The sequence below is a fragment of the Taeniopygia guttata genome, chromosome Z (assembly GCF_048771995.1).
Source record: "Taeniopygia guttata chromosome Z, bTaeGut7.mat, whole genome shotgun sequence".
Taxonomy (NCBI): Eukaryota; Metazoa; Chordata; class Aves; order Passeriformes; family Estrildidae; genus Taeniopygia; species Taeniopygia guttata.
Window position 1 is genome coordinate 69,763,844 of NC_133063.1, and position 23,081 is coordinate 69,786,924.

A 23,081-nucleotide genomic window follows, 5' to 3' on the forward strand; every position below is an offset into this window, starting at 1 on the left:
ATGACTGGGGAAAAAACCATTAAATTCACCCATTGAGATAAAGATAGCTTAATAGGCCAGAAACAGGAGGGGAAACAAAAATAACTATCATTAAAATTAGAATATACAAAACAAGCAATACACCATGCAGCTGCTAGCTACCTGCTAGCTGATACACAGCCAGTTCGCAAGCCCCCAGTCAGCTTTATCTGCAGCTGATATTACTGAACTTTACACCATATATAAGGAATATCCCTCCAGCTTGTCAGAGTCAGCTATATCACCTGTGTCCCCTCCCAGCTACTTGTGTCCCCCAGCCTCCTCACTGGTGGTGTGATGTGAGAAATAGCAAAAGTCCTTGTCTTAATGCTTAACTCTTCATCCATCAGTCTGTTATCAACATTATTCTCATCCTAAATCTAAATCACACAATTTTGCCATATACCAGCATGAAAATTACTCTGTCCCACACAAAATTAGGACAATTATGTACTGAAAGGACAATTTTACATCATGTCATTTAGAAACTTCCCCACATTTTGCAGACTGTTTGGGTAATAGGCAAAGACTTGAGCTTTCAAAGCATCGCATTGCTTTGTCACTAAATAAATGTTTCAATAAGGCCTTTCTGTTGACCCAATACATTTCTAGTGTCTGATGAGGGCTTAGAAAATGAAAAAGACTTTTCTTAAACCAAACACAGGTAAATTATATAACCTTCTTTACACAGTGAACAAACTCTAGACAAAAACAGTAGATTCTTGATTTTAAGAAAACTTTGGCAAAAAAAAAAAGTAAATGTAATTGTTTTGGGGGATTTTTTATCATTTCAGTGAGATTAAAAAAAATGTTACTCACTCCCGTAAATATGCAAGGCTCACTAATTTAAAAAAAGGTTATATAATATGAATAGGGAGGACTTACCAATAGGAGTGAAGGGTTAGAAATGTAAATAGGTAGATAAAGCCAACTGAACATGCCAAATTCGATAATGAAAACCTACATACTACCAGGGCTTCATGGGCAAAAAAATGTATCACATCCACTTTTAGCAGTTCACTCGTGTCACAAGCAGTCCAAGCAGTAAGTTTGGTTTGAGCTCCCTAGAACAGAGGCTATGCTCCTACTCTTAATATGTCTATATTACTATATATACAGTATCTGCACGTGACTCAGCCCTGGAAGAATGACAGATAACAAGAACAATACTAGTGACATAAAATATAGGAATAGAGTGCACAAGACTAGTGGCTAAAAATTTGTAAGCAGTTCTAGATAGAAAAGCTTCTGTGGCATCATACAGAAACAGGCATTTAAATATTTGTTCCTACAATTTCCAAACCTCTTGTAATTTGAGGAATAGTTAAAACCATTGGAATGTTGATATGAATGAGAATGCGTAGGGATCTAGAAGATTAGATCCACGTCAGACTTCTGTTTTATTCAGAGGTTTGGCTTCCTGCCCTCTCTTCAGGCAATAAATTGGCGGTAACAGCTGCTTCTAGCATTCTGTTCAGTAGAAGTATCCTTGCAGAGCAAAAACACACAAAATAAGGTAAGCAAGAATGGCAGATTACAGCAGGTTTAAATAATTTAAGATTATGTTATCAGACTGTTGAAATTTTATGAAGTAGTGATTTTTTCAGTTGACCTTAAAGTTTTCTTAAGAAATCTTTCTTCATCTAGTTAATATGCATTTTTGTGTATTCCTGTGTCTAGTTTAGATGATAGATTTTGTAAAGTCTGATTTGAATGAAACTATAGCCTCATTTTTATTAGATATAGGATGCTAAAAATTCTTTTTAATCCACTGTTAAATTGCAATAAACCTGGAGGAATTACTATATTGGCTAGCAGGCCTGACAGCTATCCCAATGCACTCAACTAAAACAGTCTGACCCTGCAAGGATCTTAGACATATCTTGTTAGAAATTTGTCAACAAGGTATGAGATAATATTTGGAACATACCACCATATGGACGAACTCCAAAATTCTAAATGCTGTTTTTATGAACTGAATTTGATTTAGTTTAATTTTATGATCACATAAATCTTGTGGTTAAATGAAAGACAGAACAAACAAGACTACAACGGGAGCAAGAGAGACTATATAACAGGTTTTCTTTGCTGTCTTCATATCAATGAACTAATATAATCCATGTAGTAGTAAAAAAATTTCAAATTTCCTCTGCTTTTAGTGTGATCTTGTTGTCATTGATCAGAAACATTCTCATTAATTTATTAGAAGTAATTAGACTGCTGCTAGTTTCAGCAGTTTAATGAACTTTAATTCCCTTATACTTAGTTTAGATAAAAATGAAACTAATCAGATCGAAGTTATGAAAACAGTTGTTGACACATCTGCAGCCAAGAGCAATATCCAAATCTTCCTAGTCCTCTTCAAGGTATACCTTACAGAAGAGAGAAAAGAACTGAAGAAATAGGTATGAAAGACATTAGGATAAAAAAATCAACATAGGAAGATGCACATAGCACAAAAGACCATGACAAAGAATGAAAAATGTGGGCAGAGGTAACATGTATGCAAGAACATGTAATGATAGGAAAGGTTTATTGAAATTGGAGTATTTATATGTCACTCAGTCTTAAGGAATACACGGCAATTAATGGTGTGAAAACTTGTTTTATTTATTGTAAGGAGTTTTAATTGTTCTGGAGAACAATTAATTGGCTTCTGGAGAGCCAACAGAGGTGAAGTTCTACCACAGAATTTTCTATTTTCTACTTGTTTAAACAAGACAAAGTAATTAAAATTTAGTACAGTCCTTCATGACATCAAGGTTACCTGTTACAGAAAGTTTTATCATAGAAAATTTCTTCAGAATTTATCCACTTCCTAAACATGTTTCTGAAAATGTCTTTCAACTGGTCTGTCCTCTTCAGGAATTCCTCAGTCCTGACTTGTGAACATTCTCCTTTTTTTCTAACCATTCTGAATGTAAGTAATGCAGGTGCAAGACTCTGAACATAGATCAAAACCGGGAATTGGGATCCTCAGAACCTCTGATCAATAGCAGCCAAACATTACACTTGTTTTCAGTAGGAAACTTGAGTAAGTGATTGTGTGTTTTTGAGCCTCATAGACCTAGCAAAATCTTAATGCTTTTTTAAATCTTAATGAACGCCTGGAGACTTAGATCTCTAAAGATCCACAAGGTGGCATTACTGTCCACACACGCCATAGGGCCCGATTCAGGTGGAAGTTTATAGAGACAAGTTTCCTAGTGAAAGAAATACAAAAATGTTTTGTTTTGTTAAGAATGCTCAGTGATAAAGCAGTTTTGGCAAGATAAGGAAGACCCAGACTTTTTTTTCTACCTCTGACTGCAAGTTATCACTCATGATACAATGAAGAGCAATCCCATATAATAAATGTTTCATTTTTCAGTTATCTAACTGAATGTTGTTATAACTAGAGTTGAAGAGAGTGAATAAGAGCCTTAGCTATTCCTTTTAGTCTGGTAAAAGATAACTACCAGGGACAGAAGTCTTTCATTTCATGTCAAAATTTAATACAAAGCTTTCCATCAGGGAAGTGAACCAAACCAGAAAAGGGAACTGCCCTACTCTTCCTTGGGTGAATTTACAAACCATAACACTTGTGTCAGAGCCATAATCTTTCTGGTCTGACAGACATTTAATTATTCTGTGCAAAGCCACATGGGAATAAAATTGTACCCATCTTCACTTGTTTCATTCACCAGGATACTAGACTGAATAGAAGCTCATTGTTTTCTTTGGTTTGCACTTGCCATAAACACTTGTCATAAACAGGTAATTTCAGGAGAGCATGTAGGCTTTCATCTTCCCTTTCTTTAGACCAAAGTAACATCCTTAGCTCTTCTGAAATACAGTGATATAACTTGCAACTTCAGGATACCTTAGTAGCTGCCTGGGTGGTTTCACCATCAAAGTAGTTCACATTCTTAGACGTCAACCTCTCAGGTATCTAATCTGATCTTCCTTAATAATGATAACATATTCTTCAAGTTTCCAAATTCCAGACCTCATTTCTAAGTCAAGATTTTCTGAACTTTGGTTTAAGATTGCAATATACCTATGTATACCTCTGAGAGTCAGATTATGCTGTTTTGAAGTTAGCATAATTTTCAATCACTTATGAATGCTTTGGCAATTATCTTAGACTGTATTCACAAAATTAATGTGATTTTTCAAATCAGTTAGCAAAATGTAGCTGGCTTCCTATGACTGACAAAAACTAAAGCCACAAACACTTCTTAGATATTATCCAAGGGGAAGTCTTTCAAAATATTTTTGTTCAACATGACTGCGTTATCCACGTTGGCGTGCATCTTAGTGGAAATTTAGATAGTTAACTGATTTACCATCACTGGAAACACAGTATTTTTGCTTTGCAAGACGAAGACTTGGATCATGCAAGCAATCAAGCATTTTTTGAGTTTATTTACTTCTAATAATAGTCATTAATCAAAATTATATTTGAAAACTTGTTTCTCAATGGAAGCACAAAGTCTTGTGACAAATTCTAATTCCTACTTTAGGACTCAAAACAGAAGTCAAGTGAGATCATCAACATCTTCAGCACCTCTGCAATGCTGCTCCGCTCAGGCCGTAGAAAGCCTTGTCAAATGCCTCTCCATAGAAGGCAGACTGTGAAGAAGAAATTTCTGCTTAGAAATACAAGAACAGCTCCTGGGAAGACAGGTAACTCTTACCTGTGTGACAGATGTGATTGTAATCTTGAAAAGAATATTCCAATCCAAGGCAAAATCCAACAAAATTAAGCATGCAGAACAGCTTTTCTATGATGCTGTCAAAAAATAAAAATACTTGGTGAAAAATAAACCCAAAAGCTACCTTTAAAATGACCAGAAGATAAATATTCCTTTAAAATACCTACATTACATTTTTCAGCCCACCATGCTCAGACCAGTAATTCCCAATGTACAAATATACCTCTCTGTAAAAGGGTGAATGATAAGCAGACCTGCCAACCATTCTAGTTTGGGCACTGTACTAGTTCTTGTAATTCTAATTGTAAGTGGAATTCTTACACTATAGCTACTTCAATATAAAATTTTTAGTGGTTTGCTGTATTGATTATTGTAGTTGTTCTGTTGCTTTTTAGAACAACACATCTTTTTTTCTGGAAGCCTAATTGCCATCTGCCTTTGAAGAGAAAACTTTTGTCCAGCCATAAATCAGCTATACATGTAATCAAAGGTCCAACACAGAACCTGCCACTTCTGAAGTGTGTGATTCAACTGTCAGGATGTGCATCATCCTTCTCTTTTTGCAGAGTTTCTGCTCAGCCTAAACAGGGTGGAAAGAAAGCTTCTTGGAAACAATGGATTTTTTTCAAATATTTGCGTAAATACAGATGTTTCAGAGGAATTATCTCATAAAATAAGTAAAAAAGTTTTTGGTGAAATCAAGCATTCCTAAAGCATTATGCTACTGCTGATGCAGTCTGGATATCCTGTTGTTTTGTTTGCCTAATTATCCTGGTAAAGACAGGATTTTTATCTCACAGCATACCCTGGAGGTCTGTGTCATCTCAGAAACTTCTTAACTGCATTTGAAATTATCAAACCTCCTTCAGTAAAACAATGTTAAGCTGAACATAATCAAAATTGTGCCTTATAGTGTTATTCTGGAGGTGTCTGATACCCGAGTGTTCGGACATACGTTCTTCTGGCATCAGAACAACACAGCTGTGTTTAGGAATGAAAGACAACAATTTCCCTCCTGGAAGCTTTTAGCTAAAAAGACCTGGGTTTGTTGGTTTGTGTTTGTTTGTTTGTTTGTTTGTTTGTTTGTTTGTTTGAAGTATGAGCTGTCCAATCCCCAAACTAAATGGTGCTATTTTAGCTAACCATAAGCACTCCAACCTAAAAGTCCTGTTTACAGCCAGATCCAATATTCAAAATGCAAAATTGGGAAACAGGCAAGTACTTAGTTGTGAAATACAGGAAACTAGTCTATAAACAGTATGCTGCAGAGAAACATTCCCTACTTTATCTCTTCTTTTCTTCATAAAGAAACTTACAACTTTATTTTTCACATCTCTCAATTCACAGACTTCTGTGAACAGCCTTGCTTTGGCTCAGGTTTCCCACAGAGCTGCATTGGCTACTCTAAGTCTACTCATTCACCAGTCAACTGCAAATGTAGACCCACTCTCACACGCTCAAATTCATCCTGTCCCCATTAATCTTTACTCTTTTTCAACACAGCTATCTGCATGCAGTCCATCATGTCGCTTTCTTACACTATTACTTAGGCTCTTGAGTTGAAATCTATTTTGCCAAACTCAAGTTTTCGTATGTTATTTCTCTAAAAGGTTGAGATGCATCTTTTCTGGTCACTGACATAAACTTCTAAGCAAATAAATATTTATTTTCCTTCTTCACACCAACACCAAACCCTCAAAACAGCTGCTTAAACCCTCTGGATAATTTCTAGTATATGTTTGCTATACTGCTCATAGTTCACATATATTCTATGTATATGTGTAAAGTAAAGTAAAGTAAAGTAAAGATTGTTAAAAATTGGACTTGATATTTTTCTAATGGAATCTTGTAATTTGTCTGTTGATAGTAAAATTAATTATAATTCATTTTTATTAGTGTTTAGTCTGCGGAAAACATCGAAATGTTTTATACTAACTGAAGATTCAAAAACAGTGCATTTTGATATAGATGAGGATGGTCATCATGAAATATCTACCAAGGATTCACAATCCCATGAAGGTAATGTTCCTTATGTACCAAAACTCACCAACTGCATGTATAGTACTCAGGATATTTTCAAATGTACTATTATGTGTCATGTGTCCCTGGGTCCCTGTCTTCAAGAAAGACACTGAGGTGCTGGAGAATGTCCAGAAAGGGCAATGGAGCTCGGGAAGGGTTTGGAGCACACGTCTGGTGTGAAGCACTGGAGTGAGCTGGGGGTGTTTAGCCTGGAGGAAAAGAGACTCGGGGTGGGGACCTTATCTCTACAGCTGCCCAAAGGGAGGGTGTATCCTGGTGGGGGTCGGTCTCTTCTCCCAGGTAACAAGAGGCTGGATGAGGGGAAATGGCCTTGGGTTTTGCCAGGGGAACTTTAGATTAAATATTAGGAAAACTGTCTTCGTTGCAAGTGCTGACAAGTTTTGGAAGAGGCTGCCCAGGAAAGTGTTTGGGTCTCCACCCCTGTAGGGATTTATGTGTTTGAATGAGGTGATTAGGAATATGGTGTACTTGGCAGTGTCAGATTATGGTTGTATTCAATGATCATAAGAGTATTTCCCAACCTAAATGATTCTGTGGTCCTGGTCTCTGTAGATATAACAATATATTGGATCTGTATGAATATTGATAATGATACAAGAAAACTTTTATTCAGATTTACAGTAGGTATATTATCTATTTAAATGATAATATTATATTATTCACACTCATTTGATTTAGTGGGAAGTCTAGACATTTAGCTCTAAAGAGAGACAAAGGAAAGGTAATGCTCAAGAACAAATACAAAATGAAAGAACAAATGCAAAATGGAGAATAGGGCACATTTTGGAATTTGTGAGCTTATTTTGTTTGTAATTTAACTCTTTGTCTCAACTGGGGCTTCAGTATTTGACACCAAAGATGTTATCGTAAGTATCATCACGCAAAGGCTTGTTAGAGAATAGTTAAATAATATCTAATGCAATTATTCCAGAAGGATGCAATTATTCTAGAATGACACCATTTCCAGAGATGTGAAAGTAGGAAAAAAACCTCAATAAAACATATTTTTAACCAAAAAAGAGGAAAACTGTTCAACTAGGTTGAAATCTTTAAGTTAGCTGTGGAATTACTAAAACTTAACGTCTATTAAATTGAGAATAACAACAGCTACGCTGATAGGGTACTTAAGTGTGTTTTATATATTTTTTCAGTATCTTTTCCTTGATAACTCCATCAAATTTTGGAGTCAGACAATTATTATTGTTAATTTATGAACATAACCAAAACCTGTATAGGAATATAATGGAAGCAGTTTATGGACAGATATATAGTCTGACAAGCCTATAGAAGACAGTGATATTCCTAGAACACAAAAACAAAAACAAAAACCCCAACAACAACAAAAAGGGAAATGCTGTGTAATATTATTGTGCACATTAGCACCAAGACATATATTCATGATGCAGTTAAGACAACATAATATTAGGAACCAGTTGTAATGAGGATGCTTGTGACATTTTTACCAGAAGTGGGTGGTGTTTTCCCCAGCTGACTGGCTGTGTGATTCAGGCTGACGTTAGAAAAGCCAGAAACCACTTGCTATCATTACCTGTTGCCTTCCAATCCCATACATTTCACATTAAGGTACTCACTTTCACTGCCAAAGCACTTCAGGCTTCTCTTTAATAGTGTACCAGGCTTTACAGCTGGCCACCAACCTCCTGGTTCTTAGGTGCATTCTCTGTTGCAAAAGAAAATTAAGCAATCAATACACTTTTTAGGCTCAGTGTTCAGACTTCAGTGTATCTGTTCACAAGTCTAACTGTACAGCCTTACAGAGTTAAATGAATTCAGAGACCCTCAAGAAAAGAAATCTGATATCTGTTGTTATTACATACTTCTTCTCAGATTATGTTTCAAAACAATTCTTGAAACTGTTTGTATTCTTTTTAAATCTATGAGGAATGTAGCTCTCTAATTCCACATATTTGTTAAATACCTTCTATTTTAGATATTGCGTGGTTAAGTGTGTTCACAACGAATGGAGCAGCAGTTACTGATAAACGTCTTGTGGGAAAAAAAGGTATCATCTCTTTGTTAGGGTCTGGTTTTGAAGATACATTTGAGTGTAGGAGAAGATGGTAGCAGTGTTTTACACATAGACTTGCCATTTGAAGTAACATATTGTATCAGATTTTTCACTTAGCTCAGGTTACTGGACAGGTCTAAAAATAAAAGAGCCTTTCTGTGTTCCATGAGAAAATCTTCAAAGTTACAGAATTTGTAAATTAGGAGTAGTGGTTTGGATTAGAAAAAAAAAATGTATGTAAGGGAATACATTGTATACAAACTGGAACATACAAAATTTTTTTTGTAGAAAAGTGTGGGTGTTACATTGCTGGCATATGAGTCTTAAAGTGAAGACCTGTTTTAGCAGGAGAGGAAAACCAAAGAGAAATTAATATGAAGAAAGAGGAGGCACTCTTTCACAGCTTTCATATTGTACACTTAAAAAATTATTGAGAAAATCAAGGATATATTAGTTCAGGTATTAGATTGGAAGAAAAATACACTCTAATTACAGACATCAAGGGCTCCTGTAACCAATAAGAACAAATCCAATCCATTACTGCACCTTGAAGAAGGGACAAATGAGATTTCTAGGGAACAGCATAAAAATACTGATATCCTCTCAAATCCCAAAGCTTCACATTTTAGGGATATCCCCAAGAAAGACATTTTTAAATTTATTTCATTTCAAGGCATTTTCTTTGCATGGATTTTAAAATTGCCCCTTAGACTCTGATAAGGTTTTAGTGACCAGAGAGACAAGGTAATCAATTCAAAAGCCATTACAGAGTGGAAGTATCTTTGGCATACAATCATGGAAAAGTTCCTTACTTTCCTTGCCATTCTCTGGCTGGTTGATAAACCACTTGTCACCTCTTTTAGAGGTGATAGAGAAAAGCTGGGCTCCTTTGGACTTAGTCAGATTTAACAATGTATAAGCAAGTCACAATAAACTCTACAGAAGGAGAAAGACAAGGATAGTTAGGATATAAGTCATGTTGATGCATGTCTCTGGTCAACTGGATGAACTCCTGCGTACCTCTTTTGTTGTCACTCTTACCTTCAAGAGAGAACACTCTTGACTTGGATAAGAAAACTTTCTTGCCTGTTGATATATCTCTTAAATGCTACAACTGAAATTGGACAATTGCAGCTGAGGTAATCTAAGGTGATGTCACAAAACGTAATAAAAATTACAGAACTGTAGGCCTGCTATGGTGGTCTACCAGATTTATCTAAATACTCATTTAAACTGAATAAAGCATAGTCACTTTGAGTTTTTCTCAATTTTTTACAAGGATTTTTATGCTATTTTCATGCTATAGCTATCTCAGAAAAATGCCTTCAGAAGAATAATACAAAAGCATTACAGTTAAGGAAAGTTAAGGCAAGTAAAATCAGGGCCAAGAGCATCTAAAATTAGTCAAGTGAGATGAATACATTCTGTTAATTCTGAATAGCCTTCAAAAGTTAAAAAATGCCTTTGATAATACGTAAAAAACCTCCAAACTTCTTAACTGTGTTATTGCATAATAAACTAACGTCTTTTAAGTTTATGTTCAGCTGCTGCAGTTAAATATAGATCAACTGCTAATTTATTTTATATTTTTTACCTTAAATGGAATAATTTTAAAAGCACAAGAGGTGTTTTTTGAAATAAGTTTGCAAGTCAGTCAGATAAGTATGCAAATTTAAAGTCTCACAAAGTCACAGGCTTTAAATACTTTAGACAAGAGAATGGTATGAAGAGTGATTGTATCTATTTCTATTTCCATGCCTATAAACTATGTTTACTCTTTGTAGAGCATATTCAGCTCTTTATTTTATAAGGTGATACTCATATTATTGCAATATTCTCCTCTGTGTAAAACAGATTCTAAAAATTTGGTGAGCCTTACACAGAGATCAAAGCTTAATGAATTTGTCCTGTTGTGCAAGGGTAAGAAGCATCTCTCTCTAAAGGTAAGAAGTTGTTTATTTTCTTTATAACATGTGGGTTCTCTTTCTTACTATAAGACAATTTCCTATAGAGAAGTTTTCAAATCCATTTTTATTACCACTTTCCACATTTCATAACTTCTGAATATGTCCCTTAATTATTTTTGGGAAATACTCAAAGAAGTTTATTGCAAAAAATTTGGGTTGTGTAGTTAACTACTGCCACTTGAAGATAGTCAGGGATGTTAGGGTCCAGTCTCTGTGGAAGAAGAGAGAGCTTCTTAGCCAGAAAACATGCAGGAAGATAAGAGGGGAGTAAAAAGCAGAAATCTTGCCTTGGAAAGAGATGAGTTTAAGATGGAAATTATTTTCTTCCAATGAACCCACATTACAAGACAAGGAATGTGATAAAGAGAAAACACAGCTGAACATCCAGTTTCAAACATTTAACATCTGGTGTCTAAGAATTCCCATTTTCTCCAGCCTTGTGAAGGTTTCTTTCTGATAGGAAGGGAAGGGAAGGCAAGGCTAGTCTTCCCCAGTGAGGGATTATAACCATTGCTAAAATCTGTCTGAGGAAGTTCAGTCAGGGCTGCATTTCTAAATAGGACCTGGGCATTACACAGTTTGGAGGACTGTCTTGAGTATTTGCTTTCAACCCAATTTAATTTGCATTGCAAATGGTAAAGGTGGAATATATTAATGGAAGTTTTTCAATAATTTATAAATTTATTAATTTTGGATTATTTGAATGTAATAATTAATGAACTTCAAAAAAAAGGTAATTTTCTTTAGAATTACTGCCACATCTGATGGGTTTGAAAAGTGAAATATATGAAAAAATTACCAAATTAAATTACAAAATTAACAAATATGTGTGTTGTAAACACAGGTTTTAAAAGCATCCTGTTCAGAGCCAGATGGTCCTTCACTGGAGAGATGTAATATGAAAACATGCAGCCATGAAGATCCTGACTTTAAACAGGTATACAATCATGATCAAACAAATATCAACCTGTGTGTGAGACTGTGTATGCAAATACAGGTGTGTAAAAAGGGCAGCTAAATTCATCCTGTTACTCATTAAGTGACAAATTGCTTACTTGTCTTTCAGCTGATTTTTTGGGTTTTTTTCTCAGAAAAGGGAAAACACAAAATTTTCCCTTGAATTGTATTTATGACTACATCCTTCAATCTCCAGGCAAAATATATGACTTTCAATTAAAACATGAAAGGTGGATATATTTCCTGTATTATTATGCTTATACAAAATGGAGGTAGATACAAAGTAGATTTTATCTAATACAAATTCTTAGGCAAGAGGCTGAAAATCTGAGTGAGTAAATTAGCAGATAGGATCTAGAAGATCTAGAAGGATCAGATTACAAAGTTGTGGTGTTTTAAGAACTAATGAATCCATTAGTCATAAACTTCTGGGAAGTAATAAGACCCTGTCATTTTCAGGATTTTTTCAGATGAATCAGAAATTCATCTGATTAATTTCATATCATCAGATGATTATGAATCAGGATTAATGCATTGTGGAAAGAAATACAGATAACTGGGTGGTTTCTTCACATATTTTTGTAACAAAAGCTTGGTTTTGTCGATTCTTTTCTATATAGAAATGATAAAACATAGTACCCACATGACGGAAATTAGTTTGGGATACCTAAACTTTAGGGATACTCTTGGGATACCTAAACTTTAGGGTAATAGAAGTTATAAACCTACAGAAAATGAAAAACTATGTAGCTAATAATATTTTTTATTAGAATTGTATCCCTGTGACTTTATCATTCAACTGAAAAGCCAAACTTTCCAATTTCAATAGGCAAAATTAGAGCTATCTGGACCCAGGTAGTTTCAGAACTTCATAAGAGAGACTCTGAAACCCTGAAAACCTTAAATTCCCAGCTCAAAATTTCTAAAATGCTGACTTCAATCATAAAGCATAGAATTAATAATTCTGGTAAATTGACGTCTATCTGAAGTGGTTTTCAAAAGGCATGAGCTACACTACTACTAATTAATTAATAAATCTGCTGCATTCTGGGCCTGGAAAATCTAAATGGGTCCTTCAGTTAAGTTCTGCTGAGTTACTCATCTGCCACTAATATTTCTTGGCTCCCTACAGAAGGAGAAAGCAGTAAAGCTTAGGAAAATTTTAATACAACTTTTAGTACCCCCCCCCCCCTTGTATGCTGTAAACAATCACAGTCATATTGAATTTTGAGCATTATATTTAATACACTTTTTTGTGTCATGCACTTTTTTAACATAAAAATACATGCCTTTTCTGTGGAGCTGTTCACAGAGGCTTAGTATCTTTTCGCAGCATCTGGAAAGAGCTGTAACAATTGCCTGTAGAGACCTATGTATCACTTTGGGTTTTTAAACATAATTAAAATGCAAAATTCTTTCTGGAAACCCATTCATTACCTAGTAAGACAGATAGTGATCTGCTCATCATGGTTTCTTGCTGATACTCTGAAACAGAAGAAAAAATGTCACTCATTTGTATGAGGAGAAATCAGAAGCCTGCACTTGAACCACATCCTGTTGGGTAAAGAGGCAAAATCATAGGCAACTCTGAATCATGGGATCCTTAATAACCATTCTAAAATGAGTGTACTGATCAGTAAATAATTCCTAGCATGATGAATAGTGCTTGCATTGTCCTTAGGATGAGAAAGTGTGGGAGTAGTGCACTGAGATGGAGAAATACTTCTCATGGATAATGACAAAGCTATTCAGATCTGCAATGTGATATTTATTCTGCTAGCTTTGAATAGTAAATCTTAAAGACGGGCATTTTCTTTTTTTTTATTTGAAGACTGCCAGTAGAATTAGCAGAAATATGAGAATGTGTGGACCCTCTCATTATACCAGGAAGAGCTATATATAGTGTAGTAAACATTCATTTCTGTAACCAAGGCTATTGAAATATGGTTCACAATCAATATTAATTTAAACATATTTTATTAAACTTAATTAAAATATTAATTAGGTTGTAATAACAATAAATAATTTATAATTACAGCAAATAATAATTTACAATAACATCTGATTCTGATTGGGGATTAAGTCAGAAAGGCAACACAGGTGGCAACCAATATTTATTGCAATGCTGTTGTGGTAGGAATGGAAAACTGCACTGTAGATAAAACTATGGCCTCACACTGTTCACACAGAGGCAGCATCCCAGCCAGAGCAGCAGTGGAGAAGCTGGCCCCAAGAGTTCACTCAGGAGCATTTACTTACAATTGTGATTATTCTAACTCTATTATAGACCATGCTTATCATAAACTATAATATCATAGAAGACAATGCAGTTAACTGCACAACAGAATGATGTCAGAGCTACAGAACAGTATTTCACTTTAGATTCTCCACTTAAAAGGTTTTCCCAGTTCCCCCACCCATTGCTCATAATTCTCCCAGTAGGTAAGACAGTTCCCATTTTACAATTTGCATTAATTTTGTGTTATTTTTTTACTGTTTCTATTTTTTACTCTTCCAGAAGTGCAGAAATTACTGAGCCTGTAATGGTTATCAAAGAAGCACACATCTTCTTCAGTACTTACCTGTAGTGTCTCACTTTAGTGTAACTACTGTTCTGGTTCAACCATAATATTTTATGTGTTCTTGACCCATTCCTACCCTCAGACTTTTGAGGATGTATTCATTACACTTTCAGCTTTTCTTAAGTACTTGTAGCACTCAATTTTCCTTCTGTTAAATCTTCATGAATTAAAACATTTTCTTAAAAGAATACTAGAGGATAGAATTCAACAATTTCAATTGCTGGATCAGGCTGCTTCTCTTCAAGATGTTGTTCCTTGCTGGATAATGCAAGTTTATTAGATCATTGTATCTGGACAGCATTTCCCAAAGTTTTGACAGGAATATCCAAGCCTGGGTGGACTGAAAGATTGCAGCTGTGAAAGTTCTATTAAGAGCTGTAACAGTTTTTATTCCACAGTCCCCTCTGTTTTACTGAGCAGTTTGACGAAGACAAGAAAGAGATTTTACCAGAGGCTACGCAGTCATGAAAGACATTACTCTTTACTCCAGTTAAGTAGGCCAAAATAAACTCTAAACATGTAAAATCTGGCGAGGCCCACAAAGATATCTTGGTTCTGAAGCTTTGACATTGTAAGAACTCACAATGCCATCTTTACTGTGCTTGGCAGCAGGCTGACAGGGGCACAGCCCTTTTGGCACCCAGCATGCAGCTTGAGGTTTCTGGGTTTTTTTGCTCCAAAAGTTGATTCACTTTTGCAAAGCCAAGGAGTGATCAGCAAGCCTCACTCACTCTTCAGTAATCACATATGGCCAGTGTAGAAGTCTGATGAAAGTTGAAAGTGCACTGCTCTGGGCTGAACAAAGTCATGCTGCCATTGAGGGCTGCTGTATCAGACCCTGCATCTTCGGTATGAATGGAATCAAAGGTGGCAGCTTTTGCATTCCTTTTGTGAATGCTACAGCTGATATTGCCACAGCATTTTTCTTGATCACTTTGGCGCAGGCCGAAGTTTGCTTTCAGTGGAGGGATGTACAGTACACCGGGAGCTGACTGGTCCAGGGCTGGAAGCACAGCCCTACTATTTGTCAGGAAGGACCAACTGTGGTAAAACAATAGACTGAGGTGTGTTGCTCTAGCCAGAATCCAAACCCCTGCCCCAGATATTCGTGCAATCCCACTCCGTGACAGTGGACAGGGGAGAGAATATGCAAGAATCTACACCTCACTTCTTAAGATTTCAAAAGGATAATTGAACCACAACAAGTTACTGAATAAGGAAAAAGAAACAGTGCTGGGTGCTTAGCTGCAGCCAGATGCACACTGCCCAATAATTCTTATATATGCTATTGACAAGCCAACCCCCTGGTAAGCCAACCCTCCCCACACTTGTGCCTATGTCACTCTTCCATCTCAGCTCCTCCTTCATCCTGCTTTTTGCAGTTTGTGCAGTTCTTCTTGCTTCAACTTTCCCAATGGTCAGAGATCAACTTTCAACATTACAAAACTTATATGAAAAAAACACCAGATCTTAACAGAAAATCTTTTAACCTTATAATATACGTTTAACATTCATGAGAGCCAGCAGCACTCTATCAATTTATTACAGAATAGCAAGAACAAAAGTAAGAAAATTTTTGAGTTCAGAAAAAACTCAAAAGTAAAACATATGAAGGTCAGAAAAAACCACAAATGATGAAAAATCACTTGCTCATCTTCTCCCCTGACCAATGCTCAGCCAGTCTCTGAGCAGTAGTCTTCTCAGAAGCAAACACCCATCCTCTCAATCCTACATTTTCCATCCTCTGTACCAGGCTTTATGACTATTTTAACCACAGACCACATAACTAATTCGTAATGACTTCCAACGCCCATAACTTCTGTGATGCAATTGAGGCAGCAGCTCAGATTTACTTGTCTGCTTACCATCATTGCACTACTCATGTCTCTTTGTTCACATGCCCTTTGATTCCTTGCTGTATCTGAGGCGAAATGTAGATTGCAGTGTGCCCTGCACTCCTTTGTGTAACCTATCATAACACCACAAGATGCTCTGTTTCAGCTGGCCTTCCAATACATTTCTTCTTATCTTCTAGTTTCTTCCTAGGTTAGAATGCAGCATTTGAACCTAGCTTGGAGTAATGCTCATTGTACCATATTCGATCTGACTTTATATAATTTTGAGTCTATTTATTTTAAAATTTGTAAACTACTCTCTCACATCTTTTTTTGTAGTTCCCATCACTGACCTTTTCTTCTTTAGCCTGTGAAGACAATATTTGTGGCATTTTTCTGACATGAGCATATGTGTTCAATTTCAAGTGCATGGTGAATCACCTGTAGGACATGAATAAAGGTGAAATTTTTGTCATTAAATGTGAAGCCTAAGCTGTAAATTTGTTCTTTACTTAATGCAATAGAAAACAAAATATTGGATTGTAATTAAAAATCAGTAGTCTTTTTTCTTGGAACTTGCAAATTATCTTGACTCCTACTGCAGAAACTGTCCTCAGGAGGAATTTTATCTGGCAGTAGACCACCACATTCCCCAGGTTTTCTTGTCATCCTTCTTTATAGGTCATAATAGAAAATCACCTCTGCCATGATTTCTTGCAAAATATTTTGTTCTTTCCAATGACCTACTGCACCTCCCAGCCCTAAAGGTGTTTCATTATGCTTCTACTCTGAGTTCAATGGTGCTTTGTTATGCTTCTACTTCTCCCTCTCCCAATCAAATAGTGTCATTCTCCAAACCATTTTCCTCTTACAGTTTTCCATCTAATTTTCTATCATTTCATGCAGGTACAGTAGGTATTTTTAAACTTCTGGATCTCAATCTGCTTTTGTGAGCATGTAAATTTTGCTTTACAAAATGCCTTTGAAATCTCCCTTGCTCTAGCATGAATTTCTGCATTGTACATACAATGGTCTCTCCTGGCTTCTACTGGTTTTCTTTCACCAAACTTTCTTATTCCTTTTATGTTTACTTTTTACCATTCTGAGTCCCTAGAAGGTATTTGTTTCCCGAAGACCAATATTCTTCAACTTTCTTAATAGTATTTTTTAAAATTTTAATATTTTTGATTGAAGCTGCAGACACTTTTGCTACATTGAATTGATCAGGACAGAATGTTCTAGCTTCTTCCCATTATAGTTTTGCTGATAACAGAAGATGTATCCTCAAGTTTCCTTGAGGTACTCTGCTATAACTGCAGGACATTTTCTTTGCATCTCCTGTTGTCATACAGGCTAAAAGGACAGATTGCTCCTTCGGTCAAAAGGTGATTATTGTCAATGCTTTAATCTCCAGCAAACTGGTACCCTTAAATATGCTCCTGCGTTTCCTCAAGCATTCAGTTTCCTTTTTCCCCTTAAGCAAGGGGACCTCATGATAATACACCAGACTAATCAGAGTTATAGAACTGGATGGGACATGGGCAGAGTTATAGAACATGGGTGGAACAAGACTGTTCAATGGGTTCACTCAAAAGGAAAGTTAAAATAATTTGATTATGATACATTCAGTCTTTCCCAAAAGATACTATGAATTCCCTGCTCTGTGGCAGGAAGCTGAGTTGGGGGAACACAAATCTTGACCTTCTATTAATTAATGTCCCACTATTAGCATCAGGTAACTATTGACACAGTATTCTCAGTTACTCCTTTGCTCAGTGCACACAGACAGGAGCAGGGGCTCACACCCCACCCCAGCAGGCTCCAGGCAGCTGTGAGCAGTCACACCCAGGGGTGCTGGTTTCAGCAGCTGTGCTCACCCAGGGGTGCTGGTTTCAGCAGCTGGGCTCACCCAGTGCCCTGCAATCTCTGTCCAGCCACAGCAGCTGCTCGGATGTCCTGTGCATTACACAACCCGTGGTAGGTGCTGGAGGAGCGCTGGGGACCACGGGCAGGTTCAGCAGCCCTTTGTGCCCCAAGCTTAACAGTTTCTGCATATTTCAGCACATATTCTTCCTCTCTCTGGCATGATGATTTTTTGTAACTATTTCTCCATCCCTACCCTGAGGTGCCCAGTCAGCCCAAACACATATGAAAGCCCCTCCACCCACACACAGAGTAGCTCTTTAGACAATAGCTATTGCTCCAGAGATAGATCTTTTTAAAAATGCATTGGAAACTGGAGATATACAGTAGTATACACAGGTAATAAAGTGGTTTAAGAGTAATTTCTACTGTAACATTCTGATTTTATGTCAAAGGAGGCAAGAAAAACTGTGGATTAGCATTTTACTGCTAGTGTCAGTTGACAAGGTAGGCCTAGGGTGAGAAAATAACCAGATGAAAAACCTAAGTTATTGTAAATACACTGAGGAAACTGTTCTGGTGTTTTAGTGAAGCAAAGGTATGCATCTGTTAGTCTGGTATTACTCAGTCTTTGAGGGACATGGGTATTATTTTTATTCATAGTCATCACAGAATCTACCTCAAAATTATTAGTTGTTGCCTAAGGTTTATTTAAAAATTGGTAAATATGAGTCACTGGAGAAAAGCATAACAGGCATAAAATATAACAAATCAACAACATACATGAGTTTTTGTCACATTTGATGTTATAGAATGGCATTAGAAATACAATGTGTTTTTTACTTTGTGTATTTTCGTAGCTGAGTGAAGATAATAACTTTTTCATCATGCATTACCAAGGAGATTCAGTGCAGTTCCAATGCTATGAAGATAGAAGTTACTATCTGTGTGTGAATGATGACTCACTTGATATTCGCAAGCTGGAAAACAAAGCGCCCAATGAGGACAAAAATTTTTACTTCAGGGTGTCATATTTACAGGAAAAGTAACTTGTCTGCCTTTCAGTGGCCTAAGTGTCCATACAGCTCCTAAGAAGATGAGGAAGTTTGAGATCAACTAATTTCTGTTTGAGCTAAATTTTTACATTGTCTTAATTTCTAAGTCACCAACGTTCTTTATTTCTGTACATTCAATAGCAAAAGAGGAAGGCCCAGTTTGAAAAACTTGATACTAACTGATCAGTCTCTGTGTCTTACCTACCAATTACGTTTTTAAGGAACCAAAATATTCTGGTGTGGGAAAATATACAGGGGATATTTCAAAGATGGCAACAATAAAGAACATATTTGAATATGATCATAGAATGTGCCATTAGTTCTCCATGTCATAAACATTGTACTTTTTAAAAAACTGTCTCTTATAATCTCACCTGAATGTGACAAGAAAATTTTCAGAAGTTGCTAAATGCATATGTGCATATCCTGATTGACTAACTTGGAGAAAGAGTCAGAAAAGGTGTCTTGATTCTGTCTGAGAATAAGGGACGATGCTGGAAGCTAGAAGATGTCTCTGCACCTGTAGCTCCAAGCCAGCCCATATAGTCCATTATGCAATTTCAGCATCTCTCCAGCATGGCAGCTCTGTAAGAAAATGTGCACAGAACATCAGATGCACAATGTGCAGGCAGAGGGAGGGAGGCACATTGAACTGATGGGCCAAAACAGATGCCTGAAAACACAGCAGAAAATTGCTCTGACATATTGGCTTTCACTTCTGAGTCATGGAGGGAAATATAATCACATGTTCAATTGCAAAGCAGAGTGCAGAACAACATCAGAAAAACAATAATGTTCAAAATTACTGAGTAAAATAAACACTAAGTGTTTATGTGGGGTACACTGGAGGAGACATAGGAGTACCTACCTAAGAGCAACAGGGTCTGTCAGTATCAAATGGAAGATGTTGACACTTAAATGTCCATAGACCTTGCCCTGCAAACCATAACCCTGCAAACCCCCTGAAAGTTATCAGGATCACTAAGTGTCAAAGATCTGGTTCTTCATTCCTGTACATGGAATTCCTCTCTGATTTAGTGGCAGTTTTCTCTGATGCAAGTAATTTGAGACTGTATGTGTATAAATGATAGACATGGTGCATCTATGCCAAGAGACTCTTGCTTAGTTGCAACAAAACAACCTACAAGATAACACATTTGCAAGAATAGTCCTGTGTAAGTATAATAAACAATGCACGCCTGAAATAGGAATCCTAACATCAGTCTGTCGTTCACACCAATGCGCATTGCAATCAGGCAATTTTCTGATGTAAACTAAATTCCATAGGTGCATGAGACCTTAAAAGATTTCACAGCTTGCTTGTTGTATTCTTCAAATAGCGAAAATCTTTATGTTGGTTATAATACTCATTGAAGAGAACTTTAAAGTATTTTCTAAATAATATTTACAACACCTGGACCTGCAAAGAGTACAATAAACTGCCAAGAGTTAGCATGAAGAAAAAAAACCCAAAAGTCTGGATATTAATTTCAGCATTTATTACACTAGAATCAAGTTAACTTAAACTACTTAAGATGTTGCACAAGACATAGATTCAATTGTAGTAAGTACATTAATCTCACTATCTGATACACTAACACTTCATAGTCATACATTTATTATGGGTAGGGTAATCCTCTCACTAAATTACAGAATGTGCTAGAGGGCAAGTTGATGAAAAGATGACACATCACCATAAAGCTTGTACAAAGCATATAAGCATATTAATGAAATCAGTGCTGCTGATATCACCACAAAAGTAACATTTACCTCAGTTAAATTTGAATCTATTTTATAGTCAAAATTTAAATTATGGTTATATGCAGAATTTTGAACTTTTACCATGTGCCATCTTTAATTTTTTTTAGCAATTAAAGGGAAAATAAGCCTTTACGGAATACAGCAGTGGTAACTTTGTAAAATTTTGGATTTAATATCTAAGATAGTAATATCATTTGTCTTCTTTTCTCATCAATCACAGTAAAATCAGCCAACTTTGTAACTCTAAATGTACATAGTAAAGCAAGTTAAAAAATTCTCTATCCTAATCTTTATTGAAGTCTTATTTTGATCATAAAAATCCCTTCAACTCACATTTTCCAGTTCCCACTAATCTAAGTGTCTTGTGAATGGCAGATAAGTTTTTAATGTGTGAGGTGGAAATCATATAGAAATTTTATTTTAAAATAGAAAATGAAAGCCATTTCAGAATGGCTTTCAGAAAAAGTATAGTTCAGAAAAATGTAGTTTCAAACACTTTACAATTAAATCCAATGTGTCTAACATTTGAATATGAAATATAATTAGTATTTTCCTGCTTAAAACAACAATTATATTATTTAACTTTCATTTAACAGATGTGATAATTATTAAACTAATAATATAGATATGTTGCTCTTGTATTTCTGCCCTTCTAAAGCTGTGCCTTAAATAAAGTGCTGCATTTTGTTTGCTTAGGCCAATGTAATGCAAGTATTCTTCATATATTACTTGTAGTATTTTGACCATATTTGTGAGTTCCTGCAATAAACCTGTGAGAAGCACTACAATAACTATAAAGCAAGTGATCTTTCTCTGTGTTACATTAACTTCCTTCATTATAGGGAGCCAAAAGAGCTAGAAATTTGAACTAGAAATTGTCATTTTTCTTGCCTCTATTTGGCATTTTCAAGGCTATGTCTGCATGTGATGGCATGCCACCACTTCCCCCATTCCCGCTTGAGCAAGGGCCACCCATGAGGTTTGTAGTGCATCTGACTGATGGATGCAACTGTTCAGGGCCATAACTCTTGCTCAGCAGCCAAGGGCCATAATTCTTGTTCAACATTCAGTAGACACTAAATGTCTCTAAAGTCTAAACAAATTATTACGATCTCACATAGGTATAATTACAATACTGCTAAAACTTGTAAGCAATCCAAATTATGCAATTTCAGTTGAGGATCTTAAGTAACACAACATCTCAATAGAAGGACTCATTTATGCCTTTTCCTTGGTGTTAAATGTTCACCTTGCACTCACAATCTGATGTCAAGGGCTCTTTTTCTTAGATAGGATGATGTGGTCAGGGTGCCATCACAGTAAATACAATACTTGTGTATCTTGTAGTTCTCAGCTGGTTCAAACAGAAGAACACTCTCCCTTGAGTATTGCTACTTTTATATATACATAGTATTAATTTTAAAGATGCATATAATCAGATATTATATTATATTATATTATATTATATTATATTATATTATATTATATTATATTATATTATATTATATTATATTATATTATATTATATTATATTATATTATATTATATTATATTATATTATATTATATTATATTATATTATATTATATTATATTATATTATATTATATTATATTATATTATATTATATTATATTATATTATATTATATTATATTAATTATATTAATTATATTATATTAATTATATTATATTATATTATATTATATTATATTATATTATATTATATTATATTATATTATATTATATTATATTATATTATATTATATTATATTATATTATATTATATTATATTATATTATATTATATTATATTATATTATATTATATTATTGTAATTTTGGTTTTGATTCTGTTTGTCCATAATTTATCTAACGAAAGAAATGACAGTTCGTGCGCTTTGAGTGCAACTCCCCATATTCCCTGTTAATACAAAGAGTCTGCAGAAAAGATTCTCTATCAGCCCCTCCCTTCATTGCCTCTGGTAAATTACACGGGTTAACTGGCGGCCAGGAACCAGACACAGTGCCCGCTCTTGTACAGCTCCTTGAAGTCGTCCATCTCTAGCACCATCTGGTGGTCTCTTGTAAACTGCTATCCATATTTCATTACATCATCAAGCTATAAAAAGGTCTCATTTAGCTGAAAACAAAAAAATATATTTATTTTTCCAAACCTCGAGATTAATTTCCAGATTACACAGAGCCTAGATCTCCTTTGTCTGGAATGACTAAAGGGTGCAGACTAGCAGGTCAAGGAAAAAAATACTTTTCCCCTCT

At 35.5% G+C, this 23,081-nt stretch overlaps 1 protein-coding gene across 2 annotated transcripts; it reads left to right on the forward strand.

Annotated features, from left to right (window-relative positions):
• The first annotated feature begins 1,264 nt into the window (after positions 1-1,264).
• On the forward strand, positions 1,265-21,609 carry LOC115491092 (uncharacterized). Of its 2 annotated transcripts, XM_072922367.1 has the most exons (8): positions 1,265-1,534; positions 2,884-2,938; positions 4,524-4,686; positions 6,612-6,734; positions 8,710-8,781; positions 10,642-10,730; positions 11,599-11,691; positions 18,852-21,609. In XM_072922367.1, exons 3-8 carry the CDS (start codon positions 4,575-4,577, stop codon positions 19,038-19,040), a joined length of 678 nt encoding a protein of 225 aa, XP_072778468.1. In that variant the 5' UTR covers positions 1,265-1,534; positions 2,884-2,938; positions 4,524-4,574; the 3' UTR covers positions 19,041-21,609. The 2 variants fall into 2 exon arrangements, with proteins under 2 accessions (XP_072778468.1, XP_041567290.1); XM_041711356.2 differs by lacking the exon at positions 2,884-2,938 and having other exon boundaries at positions 1,266-1,534.
• The last annotated feature ends 1,472 nt before the right edge of the window (positions 21,610-23,081 follow it).